Raw genomic sequence first — 25109 nt, 5'->3', positions numbered from 1 at the left:
GTTTTAATACAACTTAAAGCATTTGATTAAATATTATTAACATAAAATAGAAATTATAAAATTGAATTAATAAAGATAAAAATAAGATTAAATTGTAATGGAATTGTAAAAATAAGATTAAATTGTAATGAAAACTAAATGCGAAGTAGCACAGTTTAAATAGTCAGCCAAGTAACCAAAACTACTCTATCCAGTTAGCAATTACTGGTACCATCATCAAGCTTTGTTAAAGGTTATTTACTTCCATGTCACAGAGGGAAGGTTGTACTGTGTTTAAACCAGAGCCATTTGGAACCTGGCAAAAAACACAGCCCCTAAAGTGATTGTCTATTCCTAGGATTGATTCAGCAGTATCTAGTGTATTTGGAATACATGCCATTGCATGTGATTGTTCTATATTCATCAGCTTTTAGCTTTCTATTTACTCTTTATAGCAGATTTCTCCTTTACAGACACATGCAAACCCCCTTGCTCATTCTAGCATGTTTACAATGGCTTATTACTGCACTTCCTGGACTGAAATCTTCTGGCAGTCAAGAGATGCTGTGCTCCACAGGGCCTGCAGGAAGCACGGAGGCACTTATGGGTGGGAAACCTGAGGCACCCATCAACATTAACATCAAACAATTATTTGTCTCAAAATCCACACCTCTTCCGTAATAGTAGAGCTGAAGGCCTATAAAATTTCTTTATTACTGGTTTTCTCCAACTGAAATTACCTAGACAAGGGAAGAGACTGAATAATATGTGATCTTGTGTGCACTATAAAGACTCATTATTGAAAATTCTTGGTCTAAACAGTTCCATGGGTAGTAAGAAAGAAATAAATATATTGGGAGAAAATAACTAATAAATGTTTTTAAATGCAGTGATATCTGCCAAAGCATTAACACCACCACACACTGTGGCTAAAAGAAGATGTCTGGATTCTAACTGGCATTGGGCCTGGGGCAAGGTTACTTCCTCTTATTGAAAGTTGGATAAAGGTTAGCGGTTGGATTCTTTTCTTTCTTTTTATTGCTAGGAATAGCAAAAGCAACTACATGAAGCCTGGTGCTCAATACATGCAACTTGACAGGCCCAAAGTCTGTCAAGTCATTAATCCACAGGCATGAAAGATCAAGTTCTGCTCTGACACATGGAAGGGAAAAAAAACAGAAAAATCAGAAAGACGTATGGACAGGGGAGCTGAAAAAAGAGAAACTGAAGGCGGAACATTATATTTTAGTATTGCTTTTATTCAACCTCTTTCTTCAATTAGTATGCTGTGTTTTCTGCTTTTGCAATGGCGCATTTCTTCTCCAATACAATTTCTTTTCTCAGCCAACTCCCATTCCAGCTTCTGCTAATCGTCATGACTATTCCATTTGTAATTCTATCACCAATCATCTCTTACAAAACAGTATTTGCCCTTCTCCATACAGACCTGAGAAGCACTTTGAAACATGAGAGGGTCATAAAGCTGATTTTAAAGTGGGATTTTTACTAATAAATGCTACTGAATTTCCTACTGAAATGTTCTGAAATGAGATGCTGAAAGTTTTCGTGTCATTGTTTCTGTATGGTGTGTATAGGAAGGATATAGAGGGCTTTCCTTTTCCTTGAACTTTTTAAAGATTTCTTGATTTAAAAAAAAAAAGTATTATTTGTTTGGGTCTTTTTTAACATCACAAAATCCACTCTTGCTTTGGGAGGCTCAGTAGATGACTGAAGAAGACGTAGGAAGCTAATTACATGAAGCAGTGAGAGAAAATCAAAGCAGCTGAAATATATTAAGCAGCACTGCTTGCAAATCAGGATTGCTTTGTATTTTTAACACAGATTTGATAAAAAAGCTCTGACAAACACCCATCAGAAAAAGATGCCTCCATCACAACTGAAGCAATGTTCCAACTCCAGTCCTCCAAGCCTTTGGGGAAGAAATATCATCCCTTTTCTGTTACAATACTGTTACGGTAAAAATTAAGATTGGGCCTTTCTAAATAATAAAGATTAAAAACATTTAAAGAGGAAAAAAGATGGGTGAAAGAAAATATCTTTTTCCCCACTTTCTTATTAGTATCATAACTTTGGTCTCTCAGATAACAGAAAACGTGTGTACTAAGCATTCCCAAGTAATACAAAGTAATGACCATTTTGATGAATGTTGGAAACATCCAAGAAATCATCTGGACGACTGCATCCCCCTTGCTGATCTAATATTGTTACTTTTTGCCTTGTTCAGTAGCTCATTTTGCCACAGATTTTAATTTACCATGAAGACGCAGATTTTCTTAGTGGGACATATTTTCCATTTCTTTGCATTTCTGTTCATGACAGGAAATTCACCTTGTTTTGAAACATGTATTACTTAATCTGAGCAAGTCCATTCTCTTTGGGTTTCCTTTTGAAATTTTGTCCATTTCTATTACCACTGTGTATTCGTTGATACTATATTTTATACCTCTGCCTGTAGTTTGTTCCTTTAACAAGGTACATGCTTGAACCAGGCATCTGCATTTATACAGGATCTTTTAATAATCTAATTTGTTGTAACTTAGGTGCTGAATGCTAAACATCTCTGATTTATCTTCTCTCTTTTGTTCCACACTAAGTAGCCGAATATAACTTTAGAGTCTTACATTCTAGTTTTAACTTCTTGACATGATGCTGGCGAAGGTGTACATCACACACCAAACATGTATTCATGTCAACTGCTTTCTGCTGTGTCATGCCAATTAAGAAAAACACTAATTAAACAGTTCATTTCCAACACCATTATTATCCACTGTTAGCAAACTTTCTTGTTTCTCAAAGTTGACTTTCTAGCACAGAGTAGAAACATGGTCATTCAATACTGGTAGCCAATGTTAATGTTGGTAAAGATCAATACTTAGAGTAAATGGTTCCATTACTCTTTTGCATTCCCTTCTTTTCCCTGAAGGACTAAGAAAACAACAAATGTAATTGCAGTAATTGCGATCAGTCTTTACATTGTTCTTCCCCCAATATCAATTTTCATAAATCTCGTGGGAGTACAGCATCTTTGTCAAACACAGCATCACCATGTCCTGTCAAATGTTGTTGAAATACAAGCGCTGAAGCTGCTAGAAAGGACTGATGGATGGACAGCATAATCATAGAAACCTTTTCCCTCCCTGAATGCTTTACAGATCCATTCAAAGCCAGCCAAAAGGTCAACATGAAGGAAAGGAATAAATCTGTCAGGCGGACTGTCTCTGAGGTGAACCCCAGATGGAAGCATTCAAATTCTTCCAGGTAAAGCTGAGAAATCAATTAACCTGAGTTATTCACACAGCTGTGTAAGTATTCTAGCTTGTGTTGCATAAGGAACTTAGTTATCTGCTGCTGGCAGCTACCAACAGAATCGCTTGTGGAAGATGAAGAGAAAAGAAGTCTGTTTTCATGGGTAAGATAGCCCTGAACAGTTTGTTGCTCACCAAGGCAGAGAAATGCTCTCCTCAAGGTGAATGTCTTCTTTAGAAGTTTTGATCAAGAATGAAAGTGCCTACAGCTCTGAGCTGTCTGTAAGATTAGGAATCAAGTGGGCAGCTCTCAGGATCTTTGCTTTGGATTTGGGTAATCTAAATTCTTTGCCAGATCATTCTGCCTCTTTTTGCAGGTAGGTCCCTTTTTAGAGCTGTTTAGGAAACACTTTCCTAAGCCAATACTAAAGGCTACCGTATACCATGTCCTTGTAACTAAAAGGAGATGAACAGAAAACCTAATGTTAGACACTGGCAGTTCTGTTCTGAGAAGCAATCATGTCATTTAAGCTAAGGAGGTACTGTAAACCGAAATACATCCAATTAATACAACTAAAACAAAAAAATCAAAGCCCTGTCCCATTTGCAGAACAAGTATCAGCCAGCATGAACAGCAGCGATGGATTTATCCTCATTCTTCACTGCTTCTCTGAAGTGCAAGGAATGTGCCCCCAGGGCCCTCATTCAGCACAGTAAGTATGAAAACATCAGTACGAACCAAGGCCCTTTTTTGCTGGCCTATAGCCAACATTACAGAAGTAATACACATCAGGCCATTTCATACATTGCTCTCCATATGTGTTTAATCTAGAGCATAAGTATACCGTGAGTTGTGACACCTATGTCCCATAGTTTCCTCTCTACCATCTCTACTGTTTCCAGTCAGGAAGAAAAACGTTACTGTTGGACCTCTGTTCATTAATTCTATTTCCTAAAGAAGAACTATCTCAAATACTCCTTGGGAGTCAACCAGCAGATCATAATACACCTTTCTCACCCCAGGGACACTCCTGGTCCCCCTCTGGGGGTGGACAACACCCCCTCTGGGGTGGGCAACACCACTGTCAAGGTGGTATCAACAGCCCAAGGCAATTCACTGCTGCACCTTTGGGCCCACCACCATCCCCTAGCCAGCAGCACAAGTTGGAGGAAGAAGCGGGACAAGAGCCTGCTCAAAACACCAACACATGATTCCACAGTTCCACTTTGCCTAGTTTCAGATCCAGCTCCTTTGTGAGATGTATCACAGTATTTGCTTTATCCAGAAGTGAGGTGACAAAAACCACTGTCTGCATCCTTGCAAAGGATACTGCTCCTCACATTGATACAGAGCAGAGGCAAGAAGGAGGAAGGACTTTGTGTGCAAGCCCACTTTTGTTTGGATAACATTTATTTCTCCATTTGCCTATGGCTGATCAGAACTCACTGGAGCCCCTTCCTACTGTGGCTGAGATCTCAAAAACTCCCTGACACACAGCCAGTAACAAAGCTCCACTCCAGGCTCTCCAAGACTGCCACTCTGAGACTCTCAGGACTGAACAGCTCTGTTTCTGATGAGAGAAATGCATGAAAGTTCTTCTTACCCCCAAAATTGGGACCTCTGCAAAGGGAGGGACTGCTGCACGGTATTTCTCCTCAGCACAGATTACTGTCATTAACTCTCCTCCTCCTGGTCCCCCAGCCAGGAGAAAGGGTTTAACAGAACGGCTAATGGCTATTTTGCGGGGACCTTGAAGGCATTTAGTTTCAGCTTCATGTGGTGTACAACTGCAGAGTGCTTGTTTAAACTCAGCAGGGTCCTCTTGGCTTCAAAAGGGGAGTGAGTCAGAGCTGCCCTATTCCAGCCATTGCTACTCCAATCGCCATAAAGTCCTTCCTCTGCATTGTCTATTAGGGTGTGATGGGCCTGCTGCTCACAGAACTAAAGCTGTGTGTAGTCATGTGGGTTTAATTCCACTGACATGCCTCTTCTCCCTCTGGTACCAAGAAGACCTGAGACACATGAGTCAACCAAGACACCTATGTAGCATCTTCCTCTGACCAAGCAAACTGAGTCAAGAGGTCTCATCGCATCTTTGGAAACAGGTGACCAGCAGGCAGCTAGCAACCTCCCACCAGGAAGGCAGTGCTTCCTGCTTGGAGAGCCTACCTCTGTGCTAACAGCCACTTCCTGGCTACTAGCTGGGATAAGAGGGAGGTCAAGGTGCCTGAATAGCTGCAGAGGTGGTCAGAAATGATGCAGCAACTTTTCCATCAAGGAGGATTATGATCATCAACAACCAATGAGTGCTGACTCAATGCTTCAATACTGCATCAACGACCCAGTGCAACACTGACCAGCCCCCAAGAGAAAATACTGGATTTGGGGGTGGTCTTTTATGGTTTGGACAATCCAGCTTGGATTGTGCTGGCATGTGCCTTCCCCACCATCTCTAAGATGTCAGTGATTCTACACTAGTAACCCAAGAGGCCTCTTCCAAGACTTCCTTGAACTACTGGTGTTTTACAAGGCCCTCCTCACAACCTGGAAGCTCTCTGGAGCATTCAACTCCCTCGTGATCACCAGCAAGGGGAAATCTCCCTGTTGAGCCTTAGCTGAACAAAACTCACCTCCAAATGCAGGCAGAAACCTCACCGCTGAAATGGAAGGACCATCCGTGCAGCACCACTAAAACTGGGGGCCACTGGGTCTACGGTCAGTGAGTCTAGATCAACCCCCCACTGCTTGCCTAGTGTATAGCGTAGAACACAAAGATAATACTACCATGTCCTACCTCAGGCAAGTCCCATAGGAAGGTAGTCTCCTCCAGCACCTAGCTCCAAGGAGATATCTCTGAGGCCTCAACCTGTGACTCCCTGTCCAGTTCACACACTTCAGTAAGCTTTGGACAACCAGATAACCTCCCTTGAGAACACTTGTAAGAAGAGTATGAAGATGTATGAAGAACACTATGCAGATATTCAGAAGTAGATAGTAGATAGTATGAAGATGTAGATAGTATGAAGAAGAGTATGTAGATATTCATGCATTGATTGCTCAAGTTCCTCCCCCTTACACCCAACCAAGATGTACGGTTGTAGGACCACTCATTTTAGGAGAGGATGAGGAACCCTGGTGGCCAGTTTCTGCTCTGAACTAATTCAATGGATGACTGTGAATATAAGCTGGAAAAATCTTCCATCAAGCAGAGGCACATGTTTGCTCACAGGACACCCTGACTCATGTCTCTTATGCAATGACAGGGAGACTGGCATCTCTGTATATCAAGTATGCCAGTCTTCTGACTCCTCCAGAATTTATCATCAAGATTCTGGCTGCACTTCTCACATCTTTACTTCAACAGTTCCCATCCCAAGACCTACTAAATTCTGGGCCCTCTTTATCAACTACCTCGTTTCTCACCTCCAGCTCTAAGAGGAAGAAAACCCAAGATCCCAGCAACTAGCAGTGCTATTTCTATTCCCTTGTTCTGAGCAGGGCATCACTTAGGTAGCCTCTACCAGTCCCTGGATACCATGGAAATATAGGAGTGCTCTGCTAACTGTTCCTCTCTGCTTTCCTGTTGTCCTGGGCTTAGCCTGTTAGTCTTTACTCTGTTTTCTTTTCTTATTTTCCTACTTCTCCTCCACCATAACCCATCCCACCTCAATGATTGTCTTTCTCCCTGGTTTCTTTTCTTCAATCTCTTCTTTTGGGAGTTAGGGGGAAAGTAGGCATTTAGTGTTTGTTTTCGATAGATACCAGCTTGTCCCTAAAGTGGGAGTGGATTTGTAAGAAAGAGTGTAAGAGCAGGCTAAACAGTACTGATATTTTGCCTCAGCTTCTCCTCAAGTAGATCCTGAGTCAGAGATGTTGCCTCTGTATTTAGTAACTTTTAAAGGTGTTTTTGTCCATTCCTCTGTTCACTTTTTAAACTAAAGAAAACTTTTAGTACCCATAGCATCCTATGTCAAAGAGTTCCACAATTTAACTCAGTGTTACATGAAGAAGCACTGGGTTTTGCCACTTGCTAGTTTCATTTGAGATCTAGATTCTGTTTTGAAATAGATAGTGTGAAATATTCTCCCCTCTTCATTTTCTCCGTGCTGCTCGTATCGCAGAGAAAACACATGATTTTATGGATGTCCATCATAACTTCCCCTAATCAATCTCTTTTCCATACTTGAGAAATCCCTATCCATTTAAATAGTTCCTCACATAAATCACACCATGCCTTTGCTGCCCTTTTCTGAATCTTTTCCAGTTCAATTGTGTCCTTTCTGAAATGTGAATGGACAATCAAGGGCAACACGTTACATTCAAAATAAAGGCATAGGATCGATTTATGCACAGTATAATGTTGTTTCTCATTTTATTCTATACTCTTCCTAATTACTAACATTTGATTGGCATTTTTACTGGTATTTAGAATTAAGCTATTCATTATAACCCCAAGATCTCCTTCTTGCATGGAAACAGTAAACTCAGAAAACCCAGCACTGCAAATGTAACACTAGAATCACTTTGCCCGTGTGCATCATTTTACATTTATCTGCCTCAGGTGTCACTCATAAATTTAACATGTCGTCATTCAATATTGTAAAATCCTTTTGCAAATCTCTGCAGATAGATTTCTGGTTTGCACCCCCAAATGATGACTTTAATTATCTTACTTTGTTACCTCATTATTCCCCCCCTTTTTTCATATCATTCATAGATGCACACAAATCTGAAAGCTTGCCTCCTATATTTTACCCAGCTACTTCCTAATTTCAGGCAGATTCAAGTCTTTAACAGCCTGGTGTGAGTGACCTTTACAAATGTGCTTTGCAGATTCAAGCAGACTATAGCCATTGGATCTCCTCTGTCAATATGCTTGTTGACTCCCCTTCTAAGACTTACAAGGTGTGGTATTCCTTAACAACGGTAGTGTTGATGCTTTCTCAGTACATCTTATTTGTCCATGCATACACTAATTCTGCTCTTTAAAGTAAAGTAATATTTGTTAGCTTGCCTGCTAGGTATATCTTGTTTACTAGCCTACAGTTTCCAAGATATCAAAATAACCTTTAAATCTGGCATCGCATTAGCTACCTTCCAAACCTCTTGTACCAAACTCATTGGAAGGCTTTACAAATCACCACTAGTAGTTCAGCTCTTTCAGCCTCAAATTTCTCCAGAAGCCTTGTGTGAATACCATTTGACGACTCAATACACTCTTGTCTACCTGCTCTACAACCTCATTTACTGCAGCTTTGATTTGAAGCTGATCTTCTGACGTATCAAAGTGCATCAGAAAGTGCAACGTCCACAACTTCTTCCACAGGGAACAGACACAAAACAGTTATTGTTTACAGGCTGGGGGCAAGGGGTGAAGGGTGCAGTTCTGCTATGATCTTAATGTCTCTGTATCACTAAATCCTCCTAACTATTGCACAAGGCAAGTTACTTGTCTTTTACGGGCTCTTAGAATGGCTCCTGAGGTAACCATTTCATTTGCCAGCCTACAAGTAGGGTTAATTGAAATCCCTGTTAATACTAGGCTTCATGCTCTTTGATCTCCCTCTGGCTGTCACAGCTTGCTGTCACAATCCTGGCCAGTGATCGGAAATGGTCAGTAGTATAATCCCTAAAACTAATTTTCCCATGTGGAACATCAACCCATGCGCTAGCCATTTGGATCACCAAACTATTTTCTCCTTTAAAAGTCTAGTATAATCCTGGATTTGAGACTTTTCAGCTTAAACTCACACTGAAGCATCCTGATCACCTAATCTGACCTTCTTAAATGAAGAGGTGCTTTGTTAATTATACTTTCTCTTGCTGTGCTTGAACTAGAGCTTTTGGGGTTTTTTTAATCTTGGTTTTCATGTGTTCAGGTAACAGAGGACTCAGGACAACTCTCAGTAAATTATTCCAACAGTTAAGTGTTTTTACCACTAAATTTTTTGCCTCGTTTGCCACCCTTCCATCACATCCTGACTGCTTTCTGCTAGGTTGAAGAATCAGGTGGTTTTGAGGGGGGGTTAATTCACTGTAACACTTACATTGACATCGAGTCACTTCTGTACTTTTTCATTCAAGGTTTCGTGCTTATTTTCTGGCCATTCTTCAGTTTTGTAGTACTTCTCAAAGTGATAATAACAGAATTAGACACAGTGCATGTAAAAAATTCTTTTTCACAAGTGCCAAATGCAGTGAAAATAGAACCTCTCTTATTCAATACTCAGCTCTTAATACATCAAAGAATCACATTAACTTCTTCAGCTGCAGCATATCAATAGTAGCTGTTGATTTACTGATTATCTGTTCATATGTCTCTAAGCTTTTTCAGTGTGAATGCTTTCTGACATAGAGCTCTGCTCCTGTAAATGCTGTTCACACTCTGTTGTTAAGACATATGAACTCATATTTGGTTAGATTGAAACACACACTGTATGTCAAGAGTCAGTACTCCAAATGAATGAAACTTCCGTATCAGTGATTTATCTTTTTCATTTTTAACAGTTCTTCCAGTCTTTGCAAATTCTACCAAGATCAATATTTTACTGACAACTGTATTGAGAAATGTGGGATCCCATGAGAAACACAAGCTTTTCAACAATGATTCTTTCTGTGTTACTATTTTACTATCTATTGAATTTTGATACACTTAATACATACTGTATTCATGCATTATTAGTCGAAGAATCATATGGTACTAAGTTGGTTGCTAACTGATTTGTGGGTTTTTCTCTTTTACCAATCTAGTATTTTAGAGCCATTACCATGATTGTAGGTAAAGGTACTTCTATCATAGAAGTACTTGGCTGCAGGGGGCCCCATAGAAGTCATGAAACGAAGTTAGCTTGACAGGACCTGTTTTGCACAAGCCCATTCTGACTGGCATATTGTCATCCTCAGATTTTAGTGGGAATTTTATCAGATTGACAAAATTAAGGACCTGGATCATCTCACAGAACTTTTAAAGTTATAATGAAACCTCAGCTTTTCACTTCCAGAACTCCCTCACTATTTCAAACCTCACTGAAAAACAAACCTTTGACTTTGTATCCAACTGCTTAAAAACACTTGAGGGCAAGTTACTTTGAAATGGCTGTTGTACTTATCAGTCTAAAATCATGGTTGTTTGCTGTCGGAGAGCATATCTTATTAATGAGCTGAAAAGTATTTTTCTCCTACTTCCCCCCAAAGAAAACAGGCCTAAAATATGCATTGATTAGTTCACTTTTTCTACTTCAATACATGTCAGTCTCTGAAAGTCAGACTCCCAGCTCAGTCTCGCCAATGAAATGCTATTCATTATTCCCATTTCCCCATTAGCTCCTTTGTAATTTCTCTCATAATTCTTTCATATTACCGCCCATAAGAGTTCACAAAGTCAATATGCTGTCCTTCACTTCTGTTCATCAAAATCATGTCTGTTGTACTCTCCACCAAAAAGAAAACCACAAAAGGCTTCAGGCAATCAGTAACATGATAAAGACTTGTTTTCTTGGTTTCTTATACTAATGACAGTTGCTGGTACACTTGCTTTACACATGGTTTTTAGCATGGTTTTCTTTTAAAGCTAGGCTTAAGCAATTATGCTATTTATTAGCCCTCTCCCCACAACAACTTCAAAGCCTAACCTATCTCAGTAACCCTGAGAAGGGAGAGAGGGGCCTCACAGGTCATCAGTTTGTACAGGCTTCATGACAACTGGCTGCTAGGTCCAGGAGGCAATCTTTGTTCAGGTCCTTACTGGCAGATATAAGTTCTTATCCCAGAGCTCTTTAGTTGATGAGTTCTTAAAGCGATCAGATTGAGAACTGCTTGAAAGAAGAAAGGCCAGGCTGGGAAGAAGGAGGAATAATGAAATGAGACTAAGCACAAAGCAGTCTGATCTAAAAGGAAAGCTGTCCTTTTGTCCTTCTCTTCAGCTTGTCTCTCCCCCCAGGTAGAAGAGGAACAAAACACCCAGATGCCCTTCTTCATGTATTCCCACTCTTTTAGCCACATTCCCTAAAGAGTGGAGGTTTCTACACAGAGCTCTGTGCTCCTTCCCCTCCCACCTGTGTGCATGCAAGTAAATGAACATATCTGCAAGGCCATGACTCAATTTCCTTCTACATTACCACTTCCTTTCCTAGGCTTCTCTCTCGATTTGTTTCCACTGACTCACTTATGTGGTGAAGGTGAAGGAGGGAGAAACTGGACACTGGGCCCCTTGACATGATGCATCTATGCAGACTTTATGTCTCACTTTTTCACACTCCATGTGCATAGCCTACACTTGCCATAGCAGATCTCACTCCACACACCTTCAGATCTGGGTGAGGGGGGGGATGAGTAGGAAGAAAAATGAAGGGGCTGCTCATTGATTGCTCCAGCTGCTTACCCCCTCTCCTGTCAGTATCTTACTTTGCTCCCACTCTGCTAAATGTAAAGTGGCTACATTCGAAGTAGGTGGTCTTTAGCTCCACTTCTCCTACTGTGAATGCTATAAGCCACTCATTTACATTTCGTATAGCACATCCAGTGAAAAAGCAACACAGAAAGCATGTACTCCTCCCTCTTGACAGCACACTGACCATTCCTTGTAGAGGGGAGTCCAGCAGGCCAGCCAGCTACCTTTGGCAGGTCAGATTTGACCCAGAGATTGCTAAATGAAGAGCACTGCCTCTTCCATTCTGCATGGCCAATGACTGATAAGATAACTCTGTGCATGAGCCTGTCACTTGAGCTGTTTCTTGCAAAATTGCCAGACCAAAAAAAAAACCCATGGGGAGGACTCCAGCCGACAGCCAGGGTTGTTATGGTGAGGGAGGCCTTGGCACATGGTGCTCCCCACAACTGTCACTTTCCTTTAACTACTGAGAGTGTACAGGAGTGTACTAATGACACATAGAAGACCAGGGATCCTCTGGCAGAACAGGACTAAAGCAACAGGTCTAACCTGACTCAGAAACGCAACAACTCCAGGCTTTAGATCTGTATAGAGCGTAGCATCACAGGATAATTCAGGTGGAAGGCACCCCTTAAGGTCCAAACTCCTGCTCAAAGCAGAGTCATCTATGAGGTCAGACCAGGTAACTCAGGGCTTTATCTTTTCTGGTCTTGAAAACCCCAACAAATGGACATTGCACAACCTCCCTGGGAAACCCCTTCCAGTGCTTGATACTCCTCACGGTCAGAAACTTTCTCCTGATATCCAGTGTGAGCATCTCTAGTTTTCTTTCCCCACACTCCAGAAGTACTATTAGTGCTCAGTTTCTTGGAATATTTCTCCACTATCTTATGTCACTTCACAAACCGTGTTTGCTGCAGCCTCCCATGCAAAGACATGAGAGAAATCAGAGACATCACTGGGAAAAAAAACAGAGAGCAATCTTGACTTTAATAGGCTTGAGCTTTCTATTCATTTAAATCTGTTCAAGGAATTAAGAGAGATCTTGTCACAATAGCCAGAAAAGGCAGGATCAGGAGATGTCCAAGCCATGGTCAAAGGTACACTTGCAATGCATTCAGACGTCTATGCAGGCCTGAAATCTTAAATTACTGACAGTAATCAAGTGACTTTTGCATTGAGTTGGCAGTCAAGTATCTACAAGTTCCCAGATGGGTTTTGCAACCTTGATTGTCCAGCAACTTCAGTGAAAACCTCCTTTACATCACTGAAATCAAGTCCCAGCTGTGAGGAGTATCACTAGTCAGCTCTCTGGGAACTGTCATGGAGTAATCATCACCAATATGCAGACCTGACTTGTAGCTATTATCAGAGGAAGAAACCAGCTGCAATGCTCATTGTGTAATTGCTATCATGCCATGCAACACAAAGCACACGTATGACATTGAGGTGTAAGTGGGTGCATCTGTGGAGAAGATGACTGGGTATCAGGTTAACCTTTCAAGATCACTTTTCAGCTTTTTCCATACCCTAGGAAATCCTGATTTGACTATTACCATTGTGATTTCTGGTGTCCTCTATAAGACTGAAAGATCACCCCACGCAACGCTCCAGCCTTGGGGAAGAGCAGCTGGAAATCTGCCCATGGAAAAGGACCTGGGGGTGCTGAATGACAGGGCTGAACATGAGAAGCTTGTGCCCAGGCAGCCAAGAAGGCCAACGGCATCCTGCATAGCATAGCCAGCAGGGCCAGGGCAGTGATCATCCCCCTGTACTGGGCACTGGAATCCTGTGTTCAGTTCTGGGCCCCTCACTACAAGAGTGGCATTGAGGTGCTGGAGCGGGGCAGGGCCTGGAGCACAAGTGTGATGGGGAACAGCTGAGGGACCTGAGGAGTTTAGTCTGGAGAAGAGGAGGCTCAGCAGGGACCTTATCGCTCTCTACAGCTGCCTGCCAGGAGGTTGTAGTGAGGTGGAGTGGGTCTCTGCTCCTAAGGAACAAGTGACAGGACAAGAGGAAACAGCCTCAAGCTGCACCAGCAGAGGGTTAGACTGGAGCTGAGGAGCAATTCCTTCCCCAGAGGGTGCTCAGGCATTGGAACAGGCTGCCCAGGGCAGTGCTTGAGTCACCGGCTCTGGAAGTGTTCACAAGTCATGTATATGAGGCCCTCGGTGACAAGGTTCAGCGGTGGTCTTGGCAGTGCTGGGGTAATGGTTGATTCTGTGATTCTATATTATATGACTCCATTTCAATTTTATGCATATGGAGCTGCTCAGTTATGAGCCTCTCAGTTACTTTTCGCTAGGGAGAAATAACCAGAAAACTCATATTTAGCAAAGAAAATGTAAAGTTGCGTATCACTAAACATGTGCAAACTATGACATCTAACTAGATCATAGTAAAACATCCCTGCGGGAGATGGAGAAATCATGTGGCTTGCTTAAAAGTGGAATGGAAAAAGGCCCGGAGCAAGCTCAGGGCACAATCCTGCACCAGCCCTTGTGTGGTGAATAAACTAAATGTGACTGATTGCAAGCTTTCTATCCCTAATTAAAACCTCCCAGAATCTGAGTTCAAAATCTGCTCCATGCAAATTCCAAGATAAAACCAATACAAGCGTATCACCCTTCTTATATCTCCAGGACCTACATGGTCTTGGAAAGGCAATACAGAGCCTGTATATTGAACTAAACCTGCAAAACACCAGATACACTATAGAGCAAGAACAGAAAGCTCTACTCATGCTAGGGTGTTAGTTTCCAACCACATCCTAGAACTCAGACCTAGCACTGATTTCCCAAAACAGATCTGAAGGATCCTCCCAATAACTCCAGGAAGGCTGGAATGAAAAATCTAGGCTGCCAAATAGGAATTGTTCTGAACAAACCTCCTTAAGCCAAGAACTCCAAGTAAAACTCATGGATCCCACCTTCACCCAGTCTAACCTCTAGGACTTAAAACAGACGAAGCCCCTACTGAAGCAAAACAGTGTAAAAGTTTCAGATGAAGCAGGCATCAGACACTATTACTACACTCATATCTGACTCCCATAGAGATTAGAATCATGGTTGTGCGATTCCCCTTAACACATCTTCATAACATAAGGTTAAGGAAAAATTCCTCAGTTAACTGTATAAATAGGTCCCTAACGTCCACTGTGTTCTCACCATCTAAAATGAGCATATATTGAATAAACCAAAAGTCACTACAGTATGGAATGTTCAATAACTACACCATGAAGGTCTATATCTGAGTGCAATTTGCAGACAAAGCGAATTATCCCATCATAATTTTAATGCACATATGTTCTCATATATTTTCATCTATGCCCACATATACGTATGACATTTATATATATATATATATATATGAATGATATAGGCTAATAGCTCAGTTATACAAAGCTTTTCTGTAACACAGATTCCAGGTCACAGAGTACAAAAATGCTGCCATGCACAGGAACAATACCTATGTGGTAAAGTATGACAGCTTAACCACAGTTTGGAGTGGAGAGTGGATGTTACTAGATTTGTGTTTGTTCTATATTTGAGCAGTGTTGTGGAGAGAAACCAAGAATTAATGCTGCTAGCTCAGACACACATTGGGAAAAGGGGTATATATAATTTTCTAGCTAACAGGATAAAAAAGCCCTTGGCAATGTGCATGTGTGGATGATACAGGAAAGGCAGGAGAGGGAGGCAATACATGTTTTGATATGCTACAGGGATGTCTTTACCTCATCCAGGTAAAGAGCTTGAAGAAGCTTAAGGAAATATTGCAGTGAACTTTGCCACGTGGACATTACAAAAGCCGTAATAGACTTCTTTAGGTCTTGAAGATGTTTGAGACTGGTAAAAGACATGGGTTGGTTGTGGGGATTAAATCCCAAAGTAGAAACTGGAGTCTGTGGCTTAAAGGTTCCCGCTGCAGGAGTAAGTTACTCCCTGGAAGTGCTCTTACATAGGGCTTTTCCCATTGAGCCAAGAAGCGTCACAGCAGCAGGCTTTGACACGGTCCCTCAGATTTATTCTGGGGACATGGTTCAACTCTCTTGCCCTCGGAGGTTTCCTTTTCCCACAGACAACACGGTGCTTGTGTGCCTTGTGGAAAGGCTGGAGAGACACATACTACCGAATTAGCTCTGGTATTCTCCCAGAGATTGTTTTGGTGTCTTGAATGACACATCCCCACGTAACTAACGTCTGCACATGTGGTTTGCACAGAAAGAAATTCTCCTGTGGGCAGGAAAGCGTGCCATGAGATGCTGGTTTTACCTGTAGAGACCTGTGCTTAGGGATCAAGGGATCCCCTGGTATCTGCAAGTGTGTAGGAGGGGAGAGCTAGGTTACATAGTTTAAAGGCTTGGGATCCTCTGCTGTGAAATCCGCATGGCCCAGTGGAAAGATGCGATCCCTCCCACTCTGTCCCCTCGCCCTGCGAGAGGGAAGGGATTCAGTTTTGTTTGCTGCTCTCCATTGAAGTCTGCGTAGGGGGAAGGGGAAGAAGACGTGCAGATCATGCACCGTTATGCATCCTCAGCTAACAATAAACCGCTACCGAGCAAAGGAGGCAGCCGCCGGCCGCCTGATCCCGCTTCGGGAGGCACGCCCCGCACCGCTCCCCCCCCCCTCCTCCGGAGGCACCGCACTGACCCACATGTTCCGCGACCTTCCGCCACGAGTGACACGGGACACGCTCCGCCAGCCCCTGCGCGCCCCGCAGCCGCGCTGCCCCCGGCCCCGCCGCCAGCACCTAGGCCAGCGGCCGGCGCTCACAGCCGCGCCGCGCCACGGGGGACCCGGGGCATGGCGAGGTGCGGAACGGTCGCGCACCGCTAATGGCGCTGGACGGGCCCCGGGCAGCCGGGAGGGGGGCTGCGAGGGGCAACCGCCGCCCTTCGTGCCAGGGGCCGTCGTGCCGTTATCAGGGCTGGGGATGCCGCTGCCCGAGCATCCCTCTACCGTCGTCCCTGCCAACGCCTTACCCACAGTGCGGGATCCGATGCAGCCCATCACTCCGGCAGGGCTCCGGGAAGAGGCGGCAGCCTCAGCAGCGAGGAGGCGGAGGAGAAAGGGAGTGGGGGAGGTCGGAAAGGAGCCAGTCCCTTCAGCGGGAAACGCCGGGGTGGCCCAGCCGGGACCGGCGCGGGGTCATGGTCAGGTACGAGCGCGGAGTGCCCCCGCCGGGGCGACGCGGACGGGAGGGGAGCCCGCGGGCCAGGCTGTCATCTACCCCCGCCTCGCCTTCGCGCTTTGTTGCGCTCCCCTTGCGGCTCCCTCTCCGCGGCCGCGTCCCTGCCTCCGCCGTGCCCCCCGCCGCCCGCTCCCCCCTCGGCGGCTCCCCGACGGGGAGGCGGGCTGAGATTGGGTAAACAGCTCCAGCCCGGCAGCGCCGCTCCGATTGGCTGCCGGTCTCCGCGGCCCGGAGAGGAAGGGCCGGACCGGGCCGGGCCGGGGGGTCGAGGGCCGGGACCCGCGGCAGGGCGGAGGCGAGGGTCCGCCCGCCTGGGGCGGGACGGGGCGGGCTCCTCCCGCCCGCCCTACCGCCGGGATTGCGGTGCGGAGCGGGGCGGGCACAGGTGAGCAGTGGCGCAGGCCGGCAGCGGGGGATGAGCAGGTAGAGGCGGGGAGGGGAGAGCGGGAGCGGCCCCGGAAGGAGACGCGAGGGGCGCGGGGCCCCGGGGGGCGGCTGTTTCCCGGTAACTACACTTGCCGGCCCGACTCGATTACAGGCAGCCCCCTAGCGGCTGCCTCCCGGGGGGCGGGCCCGGCTCTCGCTGCCGGCTGAGGCGGAGCGGGCGGCCCGCGGCAATCCCTTGTGAGGAGTGCCCGCCCGTTGCGGAGCCCCCCGGGGTGCAGATGCGCGGCGCTGCCCTGCCGCTCCCCGCCGGACGGTGAAAGAAGCAAGCTCAACCCTGTGGAAGAAAGAGGCCTCCCCCGCATCCTCCCCGGTAACATGCGCTGAGGAGGGATCTTTCCAGATGGAGAAGATGCTGTTAGGTTCTGCTCCCTTCACAGGCCACATTTTACCTTACCTGACAGCAGCTGCAACAGGCAGTGTCCTCCTGGCCCACCTCCCCACCACTGCAGACTCTCCCCACTCTGCTCCTTTCACCTCCCATCTCTGAAATGCTCATGATTTCTCCCTGTCCTTTTGTGCTTCCCTCCAAAAGCCTCGCTGATCTCACCGGCTTCCTTCCACCAATCTCTAGTAACAGCCAATTGAATTTTTCTGATCCCAAATGAGCCATTTTGTTCTCATCCTTTTGGTCTGTGTTGCTGAGAAGTCATAGAATCAATCATAAACTGGTTTGGGTTGGCAGAGACTTCAAAGCTCATCCAGCTCCAACCCCCTGCCACGGGCAGGGACACCTTCCACTAGAGCAGGTTGCTCCAAGCCCCGTCCTACCTGGCCTTGAACACTGCCAGGGATGGGGCAGCCACAGCTGCTCTGGGCACCCTGTGCTAGCGCCTCAGCACCCTCATAGGGAAGAGCTTCTGCCTAAGAGCTCATCTCAATCTCCCCTCTGTCAGTTTAAAGCCATTCCCCTTGTCCTGCCCCTACAGGCCCTTGTAAAAAGCCCCTCTCCAGGTTTCTTGCAACTCCTTTAGGCACTGGGAGCTGCTCTAAGATCTCATCAGAGCCTTCTCTTCTCCATGCTGAACAAGCCCAACTCAGCCTGTCTCCATAGGAGAGGTGCTGCAGCCTTCAGAGCATCTTCGTTGCCAAGTCATGACAGAAGAACAGTCCTGATTAACAGTGGTAATGGGGAACAGGTAGGTTCATTCATTTTCCCATTCACAACTTACAGTCAGCCTAAGGAGAGAAGATAATATTCACGTGGAAGAATAAGCAGGAAGTGTGCTCACACAAAGTCAGTTCACAGACTAAAATTCATGGTAGGAAGGACAGAAAAAATGGTAGGAATGTCTGAATATATGCAGTTATATTATTTTTCCCAATGTATCTGCACTGTTGAAACCTAAGTTGTAAAAATGCTTGGAAACCATGGGTCTGATGGAACTTTGTTAACCAGAGGTGTTTCAGAATCTCTGAAAAGCGGACCCATATTGACTTCCAGGGCTTGTATTTACTTGTATTTACAAGGAAAGGAGAAACAAAAGCAAATTAGAATGGAGGAGTGCTGTATTAAGAGGCAAAGCCTGTTCCTGATAAACCTGTTGTAGGTTAGTGACTGCCCAGCTACTGTTGTCACCTGTAGTCTCTTGTAGACAGATCAGGACAGCTGTCCTTAAGAGTTCACCAAACAGCATTTGCACCTCACTGTAGCCTGAGATGTGTTAACTGACACAGCTGCTCCTCTGCCCAGAGGAATTCTGGTTTCACATTAATCCCCTTCTCCTCTTCACCCGCCCACCCAGTCTAAATCTGTTCCTCTGTGAACCTCCTTTCTGCACTGTGAGTGATCTCTGCTGTGGCTTCTTTTGCAGTGAAGGCTTCAGGTAAGTCACATGGACTCGTCTTTATTGCCCCTGTGTGATGCTTTTGCTTGTCTATCACTTTGTCTCAAGCTCAAAGTCATATGCTGGGTCCTAGCAAGTGCAGTTTGGCTTTCATTAAGGAACGATACCATCTACATCGGTCTGCTCTGACTTCAGCCTCAGGGTGTGATTCCACAGGCAATTGAGCAAGTCCTAGCACTTGCCCTGTCTGAAAAGCAGCTTTCCAGTTCTTGATAGGCTGGTCTTCTGCTGCTTTAGTCAGGTGGTGGTTTACATAGGGATCTGGCGAACACCTGTGCTGCTGCAAGGCAAGTGTCAGGTATGCACAGCAGAGAAAGAGAACTGGAAAGGAGGAGGATTATACTCAAGTGTCCATTTATTGACTCCACAGAAGCACTGGACTGCTTCATGGCTGTCTTGCATGTTCTGATGCCACAAGCTCTCTCTTTTTTTATTTGGAATCAATATCACTTAGCCGTTGGACACACTACCTGTCTTGGCATGCTTTGTCTGCCATTTTCAACGTAGTCAATTTGATCAAAGGATAGACTCTTCATCTTTTGGTTCTCATACATTTATTCATTATGGATCCTGTATACACAAATGTCCATATTTAAAGTAAGTTTAATTCTTAGTAGAAGTTGGGAAGACTTGGTTAGACTATCATCTATGAGCTTTGACACAGTCCCTTGGCTCTTCTGTACTGTAGGTTCCATACAAAAGGGAGCTCATCATCAATAAGCAATCAATACCTAGAACCTTTACTAATTAAATTTGGCTACAAAACAATTACCATACAGTAGCATAAGAAAACAGTAGCTATTTTACATTCTGAAGAAATATATGATTTCATGAGAATATTACTTCATGGGAGTTATCATGTAGGAGGGAAGTGACAGAACTGAATCTTTGAACAGGGAACTAAAACCGAGTATAAATCTAACTGTCCCCCACAGTTTCTGTCCTTGCTGTTCCTGAGCAACACTATTCTTCCCACTAATGCTGCAAGGAACAGGAGGTAAATGCCAAAACCTACATTGTTTTGTTTCCTTTGAACTACGCTTTCTGACAGGCGCTGAATATTTTCTCTAAGCATTGAGAAAATAATAGCCTTCTTAAAAAATGAAGCTGTAATTTCATGTAGGAAATTGTGTATGAAATACATTTTATAAGGGCTGATTTTAAATGCTGGTCTGAAAGATCTTCAGCTCTAAGTTTCCATCAGGGTCATGAGATGGAGTCATTTAAGTATCTAAAGAGACAAACGTAAATGGATTCTTTACATATCTGGGTATCTCAGAAGGAAGGAGCAGTAGGAAGCAGCTACTTGCAACCCCCTAAATTATTTGTATGATTGTTGTAGAGCTGTAGACCTCCCCCTTGACAGACCATATTGTGAGAAGTATGCTGGGCAAGAGAGAAGGAAGAGCGTGGCTGTGTTCGAGTTGTCATGAGCTGTAGGTCCCAGCTATTAGGAACTTCTGTTTGCAGAGCAGAGCTTCAGGGCTGCCTGAACTAGGTCAAGGATGCTGAGGGTGGAAGGGCAACATAAAGCTTCCTTGGCCTTTTTCTTCCCCCAGTCCTGCACCATTGCCATGAGCACAACAGAGGAATTGACTGAGATGCCATAATCAACTTTTTAGTGTGTGCTTCTTGGTTTGGGATTGAAAACAGGCACAGATCCATGCCTCTAAGAGCCTCTTCCCCCTGTCCCTCGCACCCAGAGTGGGCACTCTTATAGGTGTCAGCAGCAGTGGTAAGGGGAGGAAAACATACTTCCAGGAAAGCTAAAGCTAGTGACCTTGTGCTCAGTAGAGGGGCTGGTTACAGCATAGAACAAAGCAGTTTCAGAACAAGCTCTGATTTTTCACAACTTGTTCTAAATCCACACTAAGGCACCTCTATCATAAACCTGAAGACACACTTGTGCAGTAAATTGTTAACTGTTTGGTTGCCTCTTAAGAGATGGCTGTTCAGCATTGTTTATCTTCTCTATAAGCCATTGATAAATCTATTAAACCTACTTTTCTAGAGGTTCCCTATAGCTCTATATAAAGATCTTATAAATACTGGAACAGCTTCTTTCTAAAGAACGCTGCTTATAAAATACAGAGCTATTGTCACTGTCATACTTGCTGATCAAATTTATTCATCAGTTAATTATCAGGGATACAGATTGTATCCCAGTAGGTAATGTGCCCTTGTCATCTGCATTAGCTGCCATTTAAACCAGTTAAAGTGAAAAAGAATTACCAATAGAAGTCTTGCCACTTGGAAGTAAACATTGACAATCTCCAAATAATTTAAAATGTCTTCCTTCTATTATTCATAGACTCATAGAATCAGCCAGGTTGGAAAATACCTTTAAGAACATCGAGTCCCACCGTTACCCCAGCATCACCAAGGCTACCACTAAACCATGTCACTGAGGGGCTCACCTTCACAGTTTGGGAACACTTCCAGGATGGTGACTTCACCACTGCCCTGGGCAGCCTGTTCCAATGCTTGACAACCCTTTTGGTGAAGAAATTGTTCATAATATACAGTTTAAACCTCCCCTGGCGCAGTTTGAGGCCATTTCCTCTTGTTCTATTGTTACGTGGGAGAAGAGACCAGCCACCTCCTCACTCACCTCATCCTAACATTAGTTCATGTCCCCCTAGAGGTCTCACTGGCAACCATGTCTATCCTCCCATGTACAGGCTCTGAAAAATGATTATTCACCACCTCCTCCCTTTCTGATCCTTTTAAGAATCCTTATTTAAAATCCTGTGGCCTGACCAACTACTGTCCCAGAAAGACATGGAGAAACGTCCTACATGCTGCTTGCAAGATGTGTCTTCAGCTGTGGAACAAATACAGAGGCCTATGAAGTTCATGAGTAGGAGATGTTTACAAAAATAGTATCTCTATCAGATCTGTAGAGGCAGGAATCGTCCTCAGGGACTGTTGCTCCAATATGCTTCTCTGCTGGCCTCCTGCCACTGGCAGTATGGATTCCCCAGTAAATGCTGCTTCTGGCAGAGATTTCTGATTGCTTCATAGGAGTAATGGAGTACTTGCCACAAGAGTTAATTCTATATCAAGCTGTATTAGCTACTGATAGGATTTTCATGGGGACCAAAAAGGAAATGAGATAGCAAAATGACTCATACTGTTCTTTCTTGTTCAGAGCTTATTTGGTGAAGAAGACAAACAGAAAGGCTTTTTATGAGGTTCAAAGAATAAAAAAAGCAGTGCCAATGTAGTTCAGATCCTGAAGTGGTGTGACTTATCTGACATAAGTGTAAGGCTGGGTCCTTTCAAGGTGGGAAAATATTTGAGGCTGTGTGAATCATCTGAAGATTAAAAAGGACAATAGGTGGAGGTATAGACATAGGATATATTTGCATTGCAAGCTGTGATGTAAGCTCATGCTTACCTACATTTACATCTGAGCAAATGTGATCTTGTTCTGCCTGCAGCCAGTGCTCCTCAAAAACTTTATGAGAGCATCTTAGTTTAGTGCAGTGACAGAACTGATCAATGCACACCCCTGAGAGTGTACTTGTAAAAAATCCTCCTGGGATTTTGTCCCATATTGCTAAAGAGAGGTAATGGTGAGCACCAAAACATTACTTTTCCTCTTCCCCTGCATGGCAAGTTCTCAGATTGGCCCATGCTGCTGAAGTAGAGACACACACTTTGCATATCCTGGCATTATCTATTGGAAACTGAACACTGATGGAGTGTCCCAAATTAAGGACAACCTTACTCAGAGGAATGAAGTACTTTGCTGTTAGCCACATACTTTAAAAACACTCATTTTGATGCAGGTCGAATTTTAAAGCAAATTTTAATTTCTTAAGGATTTGTAGTTTCAGGGGGTTTCAGAACAACATTGCTGGTTTGCAGCTTTTCAGCAAATGTAATATTCTCTCAGCATCTTTGTCGACATTTGATTTTTATCCAGAGTCATGCAGAAGTGTCACATTCAATTCCATATATATTAAGATCTCATCTTTCATACAGTTCCCATTTCCAGACTTTCACAGAAGACAGAGAAAAGGAATTTACCATCTGGAACTGTGGTGGTGTGGTCTGGTCTGTTCTGATTTCACCAATGCCTTTGTAGCACACTGACCTACTGCACAGGATCATGCATCACCTTCCATCTGAGCATGGAGAACCACTGCTCTCTGAAACTGCTTTGTAATATCAAAGCTCAGTATCAAAGGATTAGCCAGTCTAGCTTGCTTCATCTATCATAGGCTTCACCCACTCAGCAACACCATTCTGGCAAGGATCTTTCATAAATCTATTCTGCATCCTCATATCCTTACCTTGTGTCTGAACCAGCTAAATGCCTGCTCACACTGAATGAGACAGGAGGTAGCCTGGGCTGAGGTCTGAAATTCCAGTTTCTAATGCTATGGCCTGGGGCTTTTTTCCAGCATCACATGAAATGGGAAGATGAGAGAGTTCACAGATAAGCGACTCTTTCTCACTCCTTCCCTGCCAGGAATGGCTCAGCAGATGCTAACAAATAAGAAGGAAAAATTAAAGGAAATTCCAGGAATGTAAGCGAAAGGGAACTTGGTGAATTTATGGCTGTCACACTGAGAGTGTGCAGGTTCCTGATCAGCACGTAGGTAGTGCCAGAGGGGAGGTGTGAGGAGGCAGCTTTGGAGGGTTAAAAAGGGTACATGATGTGCACTAGGAAAACAGATGCCATCATTGACACAACTGTGAGGTGTGTATTAGGCTCTGCCTCCACGTCAGTTGAATCTATGCTAGTGGGGTTGCTTAGACTGCATTTGTAAAAACAATCTGCAAGCAGTTAATGTGCTCTCTTAAATTCCCAGTGTTACGTAAAAAGGCACAATATTTTTTGCCTTACAAAACATCAGTTGTCATCGCCTCTCCCTTTGATACACTAGAGATGGAGAGGTAGGAGCTCATAGAAATTGCAGATACTAACTCTTTTAAAAATAAGGGGCTTGTTTTTCTGCAGTGTGGTTTTGGAGTTCTTTAAATCTTACTAAAAACATATGAAAATACCCCAAACCTTAAAATCCAGTCTGAACAAAGAAAATATTTTTAAAACAGCTACTGATTCTGTCCTCACTGCTGAAATCTGAAAAATTGATAGTATAATATATCCAGAAGCAAAATATTGACTTAAAAATAGCCCTCATATTTAAAGAATCTCCAGAAAGTACCCTCTGCCGTATAACACAGAGTAAACAGCTGCTGTGAGTAGGCTCTGGCAAATCAACATTGACTCAAACTATTTTTGTCAGGCCTGCTGCTGTATCTGGGGGATGTGAATACATTCTACCTGCTCTGCTGTGCTGCACTCCATAAGGAATAGGGTGGGATCCAGAATGCTTATTTGAAGGTGACTCTTCCATTCCTTTCTGTATTTACAAGTCTCTGGGGTCAAATGTTCTCACAGCCTCTTTAATAAGCATATCTGGGCCTTGCTTCTTCCTGTGTTCTCTACTGAAGCCTGAGGACCAGGATCTCAGAAGAGGTTGCCTTGGTACCTTCTTATTGTCTTACAACCCTTAACATCCTGATGGTGCTTCTGGCTAGGAAACATCCCCCTACCAAAAGCAGGCCAGGAAAGAAGAGCATCCTGTCCTCAAACCCATTGTGATCATAGCTGATCTTTGGAAGAAATACCCTGACTTCCTGGGTTTTGTGGCAATGCAATTCAAGAGGTGGCCACTAGAAACTTCTGGAATAATAATGTTTATTGATGCAGAGTACATGGAGGCATATGTATCAGTACTGGGCTAAAGTCCATGTGCAGGAAAGCCAGCCACCAGCCTGGGTAGCAACCAGTAATCCTGTCACTTCCCTGTCGCACAGGGAGTGCTACTGCCTTGGAATGAGGCACCCATCAGGTGAGAATGCCTGCTGGCCAGGGCTGAGGAGGGCTGCCTTTAACACTGCTGTGTTTTTGTGCTGGCACACAGTTGTGCTGGTTTTCCATACACCTGGTTGAGTTTGTGACTGACCAAGCA

At 44.1% G+C, this 25109-nt stretch overlaps 2 protein-coding genes across 5 annotated transcripts in view; one reads left to right on the top strand and one right to left on the bottom strand.

The window, feature by feature from the left end:
• The window catches only part of FAM131B (family with sequence similarity 131 member B), a 24430-nt gene extending 7677 nt beyond the window's left edge, over positions 1-16753 (bottom strand). For both annotated transcript variants that reach the window (XM_062624037.1, XM_062624036.1), the window contains exon 1: positions 16620-16753. In XM_062624037.1, coding sequence (XP_062480021.1) covers positions 16620-16647 — 28 coding nt within the window. In that variant the 5' untranslated portion in view covers positions 16648-16753. The remainder of the gene's footprint in view (positions 1-16619) is intronic.
• Positions 16694-25109, top strand: part of ZYX (zyxin) — a 26389-nt gene continuing 17973 nt past the window's right edge. Inside the window, exon 1 of one of the 3 annotated variants that reach the window (XM_062624033.1) lies at positions 16694-16795. The gene's annotated coding sequence lies outside the window, so the exon portion shown is untranslated. Of the gene's footprint in view, positions 16796-17192; positions 17214-18339; positions 18412-25109 lie in introns of those variants that run through there. The other 2 variants (XM_062624031.1, XM_062624029.1) reach the window with 2 other exon arrangements.

Source organism: Pezoporus occidentalis, unplaced genomic scaffold (assembly GCF_034315485.1).
Source record: "Pezoporus occidentalis ecotype Australia unplaced genomic scaffold, CSIRO_AGI_Poc_V1 ctg26, whole genome shotgun sequence".
Lineage (NCBI taxonomy): Eukaryota > Metazoa > Chordata > Aves > Psittaciformes > Psittacidae > Pezoporus > Pezoporus occidentalis.
Note: the sequence above shows the minus strand (reverse complement) of the source record. Positions and strands in the feature narration are given on the sequence as shown.